The sequence below is a fragment of the Xiphophorus maculatus genome, chromosome 8, assembly GCF_002775205.1.
Source record: "Xiphophorus maculatus strain JP 163 A chromosome 8, X_maculatus-5.0-male, whole genome shotgun sequence".
Taxonomy (NCBI): Eukaryota; Metazoa; Chordata; class Actinopteri; order Cyprinodontiformes; family Poeciliidae; genus Xiphophorus; species Xiphophorus maculatus.
Window position 1 is genome coordinate 24,239,311 of NC_036450.1, and position 6,160 is coordinate 24,245,470.

Sequence of the window (6,160 nt, forward strand, 5' to 3'; positions counted from 1 at the left end):
ACAGGCGGACAGCTCCAGCAAAAGGTTGCTAGAATCTTATTTTGACGAGTAGCTGTTATTTATATTGTTTTATGCAGATCCTAAAAACACCGCTTTTGAATTCTGATGGAGTTTTGATGACCCACCAAAAGAAATGTTTTTCTCTTACAATTTTTAAGTTTTCAGGCGCTGCCCAGATCATATTAATGTTTTCCTTTCAACATCTTCATTTGCAATTATTCCCCTTCTCATAATTCCCCCATAATTTCAAGAAAGGTTACCATACACTGAAAAAAAAAAAAAATATATATATATATATATATATAGTGACAATGCCAGGCCTGTATGTGGCAGTGTAATGCAGTTAGTAACATCCAAAAAAAAAAAAAAAAACCCAAAGGAGGCAATCATCATGCATTTGAATTTGCTGCTGGGTTTGAGGGTTAGCTTAAAAGTGGGAATACGATCCGACCATGTTCAGAAATTAAAGTATTACTTTATGCATACTTAAAGTAGTATGCAAACTGAACAATTGGAATTGGAGAAGACAATTCTCCAATTGTACTTGACATTAGTCCAATACTATTTTGGACTAATGTCCAATATAGTATTTTCAAAAATATTCAACCATTTGAAACCAAATAATAGGCATCTAAAGCTCAGAGCCCAACGCTACTTCCGTGGTAAAGAAAGCAGTCCATGCGGTGGAGCTGCGGTGGAGCAGCTCCACATGTGCAGCGGCCATCACGGGTTCGAGTCCCAGCCCGATGACCTTTGCCGCTTCCCCCTCTCTCACAACCCACTTTCTTGTCTGACCACTCTCAAATAAAGAGTCGATAAAACCTTCAAAAGAAAAATAATGCTAATAATGTCCAAGTAACTGCTGATAGCTTAATTTAGAGATTGGCCATCAAGCTAACATTAACAATGAGGAGAGATGACGATGTCCTCGGAATACACAATGGACACATGTTGAATGCCTATTGATTTGATGGTAAGGAAAAGACCAACTGGACCCACATGGGTCCTGGATGTGCTATACAAACTGAAATGATTTTCTTAAATGCTACACTGAAACCCAACTGACTGCGTTGATGTGGCTTGTGTACGGCAAACCCAAGTCGACATTCAACAAGAAGCCTTTTGTGAGTCCAGGCCACAAATACAAATGGGTCCCACGTATTGCTTTTTGATTTTACAGAATTTGTGCCTTGGATACGAACTTTTTTTTTTATATAAAATACTACAGTGCTTAGTATTGTGACACCCCAATATTTCCAAAATAGCATTGAGCAAATAATAATAATGATAATAATCAATTTGCAGTAATGGATACTTTCTTTAGTTGTGTCATGTTGGGGTTATGTTTTAGCAGTTTATCAAAATGCAATGCTGCACAATTTTGCCTGAATGTTAAAAGAGAGATTTGACTTAAGGTTACACTCAATGTGAGAAACATTTTAAATCCATTACAAGAGTTTAATACATGATGTTGGGGTCAAAGGGGATGATTTAGAAAAACGTTTTTACATCCGTAGAACATGAGTAAAATTAAGCAGAAGTATCAAGAGTACAAGACAAGTTACTATCAAAGTTTTAGTGAGGAAGGGTCATCATGGATGGTGATGCTGTGGGCAGGAAGGGTTTCTGGTAGCAGTCAATCTTGCAACGCATCTGACAACACCTCTGACTTGACCCTCTGAGATGCCAGTCGGCTGGTCCCACTTGTAAAAACAATAATTTGTTGCCAATGGTTACGCACCATTACAACTGTTCGAAAGCAAAAAATACATAAAAATCTAAACACAGAATCAAAATTGAAACGCATTGAATCACAATATCCACTGTATTGAAAATACAATTTATTACACAGAGTAATAAATACATACAAAGATGCAAGTAGTAGCATTTTCCTTTTTGTTTTTGTCTTTTTAATACCAAAACCAATCTCATCACAGATGAACCGATGCGTCCGATAACTTGTCCACCACTCAAGTCTTTTGTTACAGGGATCTGAAACGCAGACCCAATACTATAAAAAATAAAAACAAAGAAAGAGAGAAAAATCTATCTACTTCTGTACAAGCCATGCAGTGTCTACAGTTAACCCATGGGCCCGTTCGCATGCAAAAAAACCCCCCAAACAAAACAAAACCAAAAAAATGAACGTATATCAATGTATTTATGTAACAAGTCAAAACTAAGATCCTCAACAGTGGAGCACAAAAAAATCTTTTGATTCCCAAGGAAAAAAAAAAAAAAAAAAGAGAGACAAAACCCCCGATTGAAAGAATTCTCCAGAACTCCTAAGAGTCGTGAACTGCATTACTGTATTTTTTTCTCTCTCTCTCTAAGAGCTTACACTTCAATCCTTTGTTCCTTTACTTCCTCCTTGCACCGTAAAGGCCATGCACGCTTCCCCCCCCCACACGTCCCAAACTAACAAACAAACAAAAAAGAAAAAAGTAGTTCGTCTTGCAAGGAGGAACACGTGTTTATGGCTAGGACCTCGCGTTTCTTTCCGTCTCCGCCAGGCATTCGCGTACCAGGCCTCTGGCATGAATTATCCCTGTTAAAGAGACGGAGTCGTATATTTCGTAATCAAACCGATGACATAACAGCACGTATTAATGTCAATGTTCGCTTAAACTCTGCTTGTGAATGGTCCTCGACCGTACCTCTTTTCAGTCTCTCCATCGCGCTCTTGCTCCCGGCGTATGTGGGCCTGATTTCCTTCCCCAGCTCTTCGATGATGGCCAGCAGCTCGGCATATTTGTTCTGAGGCACTTGGCTGCCGGTGGAGCCCTGCGCCGGAGCAGGAGTGGCAAGATTTAAACGTTTCAGCACAGAGATCTTTGTCCAGATGTTTTACCGCCGACATAAAAAGTGAATGTGCCTTTCATTTATTCAGAAATAGGATTAAAATAGCTTTCCTCGAGCATAAATGATCATGACTCCACCGCCCTGTCTGACAGTCTGAGGAATGTGTGCTGCTAGTTCGTTAGAATTGTGTAAAAAAAAAAACACAGACCACTTTTCTTCTAATCCCAAAACTGAATAAACTTTATGGAAATAGCGCTTCCTGAGAGCTTACCTGTGAGAATCCCAGAGATGGAGGTCCGTAGTCACTCAGGATAGGCCTGTAGGACTGCAGTGTAGCCAGGTTAGCTGCTGAGGGGGACGGAAGGTTTCCAGCTGTTGGTACAAAAGAAAAAATAAGAGAGAAAATGTCACAGTGTCTTACTGAGGTGTAACACTGATGTATGAGCTGTTTCTGTCATTTTATTTTGAATGTTGTTTGAATACAAGCATAATCAGTAGATTTTAAATGCAGGAAGTTCAGGTCTGACAACAGCGTCAGATTTGCAGGTTCATACAGAAAAAGTGTCCAAAAGTGTTGAAAATATGTATAAAAACAAGATCATAAAAGTAAGATTAGTTGTGATTAATTAAGTATATAATCAATTATTAACTGGCTATGTTGAGTATATGTAGGAGGTAACCCTACTGAAAACAATGTGAACCCTGTGAGCCCTCCACCACGGTGCTTTGTCTGCCTGTAATATTCCCTCTCCACCACCAGATGTCCTCGAAGAGACAATTTCTCAGAGGCAGATCAATCGGCAGCTCCGACCGAGGAGCATCATGGAGGAAACGGAACAAGGCTGGCTAAAGAAGACATAAGTGATACATTTTTGTCACTGTGGAACCGCAACCCCACGGCGGGACCGCGGCCCCGGACCACCGAGAACCACATTTTCGGAACCCCCGACGCCTCGCCTCGCCTCCCGACCGTGTTTTTCCGCCGCCTCGGCTCACGGATGGCGCTCTTTTACATTAGTAATAATGGCGGATATGAATTAGCCTAGCTCCCTGGATCTGACCCTATATATATAACTGGACAAAAACTACAGACACGGTCTTTCTCCAGGTATTCTCCGAGACCCCGAATTTAACACTCGATTTAACAAGCGGATACTTTGATTTTCTCCCACGTTTTCTCCTTACCCTGGTTCCCAGAAGTTCCCGGAATGTGCTGATGGACATTGGGTTTGTAAGACATTCCCAAAGACATTGTAAATTAAAGAAATAAAAATGACCCGAAATTCAGTGAAGCGTCTGTCTCTCACTTTTTGTTTACAACAGCGGCACCGGCAAATATGGCCGTCACTTTATATTGACACCCACAGCGCTTTCTAACGCTGCCGCCATCCAATGCGGCTTTATCAAGAAAACGACTTAAAAACGGGATTTCCACCATGAAGGCGAGAAATTCGCACGCAGCTGAGCACGCGTTTTTTTCTTCTTCTTCTCCTTTCTGACATTTAACAACATTGATCAGAAAGTTGACTCCAGTCCCACACTTTTGGAGGACTTTAATCAGGATAAAGCCGTGGAGTAATTAAGACGGGGAAAATGTTTTTGAAACGTTACATTTGCTTTTTTTTTTTTTTTTTTTTTACAACAGAGAAGCGTGCTTTCAACGCAAAACACGCGGCTTGATGTAAATATAACTAAATAGTTTGGACTTTTAATTCAAGCAAAACTAAAAAAAAATATATATATATATGAATATATACAAGAATGAAAGGGGGGAAAAAGTAATGAAAGTGGTGATACCTGACTTTGTTTGTGGAGTATCCATGGCTTCAGCCACCGATTCGCTCATCAGTGGGTTCAGGAGACATGTGGCCGTCTTCCATGTGAAATAATGGAGTCTTTTCAGGGCTCTTTATTTCCCAGGAGTCCCTGGAGGCCACATGGCTGGTCACAATGTCTGACCCCTAGAGTCAGGACCCCAGACCGGAATCTATTTCACACCAGTTTAAGAGTTTTTTGGTTTTTTTTCCTGTTAAAGTATAGAAGTTGCCAAAAATAAAAATTAATAGCTAAATCTTTACTGAAATTCATAAGGAAGCTGAGTGATTTAAGCTTTGGCTTTCATTGTTCTCTATTAATTTAATTAATATGACATTCTGAGGTAAGACTGATTCACTAGTTCTAGAGGAAATATAAAGATTTTAAATGAGTGCAGTCATTCTGTACTTTGTAGCATTTTGTTTAGATCAAGCATTAAAATGATCCAATATTTAATTTAGGACAGCAAATGTTCACAAAAATGCAACATTTATAAAGGAAACTTAAAAAAAACATACTTTTGTAAATTGAGCCTTAAAGTATTCACACCCATAGATTTGTTTTTCTCCTGCCTGTTGAATTTTGCGTCCTTCACATGGCAAAAGATTCCTCTAGGATTTTACTATGTGGCAGATCAACACAAAGAAGTGAATGGTAGAGCACTGGGAGGACAACGATGCAGGAGTTTAAGAACTTTTTGATTTTTTTTTTTTTTTAAAGTACCGATTAACCTTAAAATTAAAAGTAACCAATGACATTTAAGGCTACTCAATCAACCTGTGATTTAATCTCCTAGCTGATGCCAGCATACAGTAGAATTTTATTAAAATACACTGAAATTTCTGACAAAAAAAACCCCAGAGTATGAATACTTCCAGAGAACATTCAAACAAATTACAAAATATAAAAGCTAATATCTTGTGATCATTAGTAATTCCTAGATTTTTATTTGATATGAGCCAAATCTAGTGGCAGCATTGGAAAAAAAATATTAAACAAGATAGAAGTATAACAAGCTTTTATTGAAGATGCATGTACAAGCAATGTTGAATTTTTGTATGTCAGTAGTGCAACTCGTGCAATGAATAGGAAGAAAAGAAAAAAAGTTCAAGGGTTTTAACTACTAGGACGATCTAGTAGCATTCAAACAAACAAATTACTCGGCCTCTTATATACATACAGACACACACACACACACACACACACACACACACACACAACACCCCAGGAGTCAAAACATGAGGTGCTGGCTTACAAGGTGCACATTCAAGTTTAAACACAGAAGCAGTACCTTCCCCGGGTGTCCAAAGAAATGTGCTGCATGAAGATTTCCAAACTGTACAAATAATACAAAGCATTTTCCGAACGCGTCGTCAATCAGGGGAGGAGGCAGACTTAGTGAACGGAGCTGTGTCTAATTTAGAGGGTCAGGATGCATTCCTCCATTATAAAAAAAACAAAACAAAAAATAAACACATCCTGGCTTTTTATTCTTCAGTTTCAGTAAAGCTCATGCACCCAGATGGTGTGTTCTGTCCCGTTT

General features: G+C 39.1%; 1 protein-coding gene across 2 annotated transcripts; it reads right to left on the reverse strand.

The window, feature by feature from the left end:
• Window positions 1-1,819: 1,819 nt before the first annotated feature.
• cdk2ap1 (cyclin dependent kinase 2 associated protein 1) lies at window positions 1,820-4,690 on the reverse strand. 2 transcript variants are annotated; one of them, XM_023337971.1, is made up of 4 exons: window positions 4,600-4,690; window positions 3,074-3,174; window positions 2,658-2,784; window positions 1,820-2,548 (listed from the first exon to the last, which is right to left on the reverse strand). In XM_023337971.1, the coding sequence occupies exons 1-4, from the start codon at window positions 4,646-4,648 to the stop codon at window positions 2,481-2,483; spliced, it is 345 nt and encodes a 114-aa protein (XP_023193739.1). In that variant the 5' UTR covers window positions 4,649-4,690; the 3' UTR covers window positions 1,820-2,480. The 2 variants fall into 2 exon arrangements, with proteins under 2 accessions (XP_023193739.1, XP_005816737.1); XM_005816680.3 differs by lacking the exon at window positions 4,600-4,690 and adding an exon at window positions 3,988-4,231.
• Between the last annotated feature and the right edge of the window lie 1,470 nt (window positions 4,691-6,160).

Excerpts from the sequence above, each read along its gene's own strand:
- cdk2ap1 (XM_005816680.3), bottom strand. The coding sequence starts at position 4,054 with ATGTCTTTGGGAATGTCTTACAAACCCAATGTCCATCAGCACATTCCG. Across the intron at positions 3,175-3,987 it reads GGGAACTTCTGGGAACCAGG|CTGGAAACCTTCCGTCCCCC; the intron begins GTAAGGAGAAAA and ends TTGTACCAACAG. Across the intron at positions 2,785-3,073 it reads CATCTCTGGGATTCTCACAG|GGCTCCACCGGCAGCCAAGT; the intron begins GTAAGCTCTCAG and ends GCTCCGGCGCAG.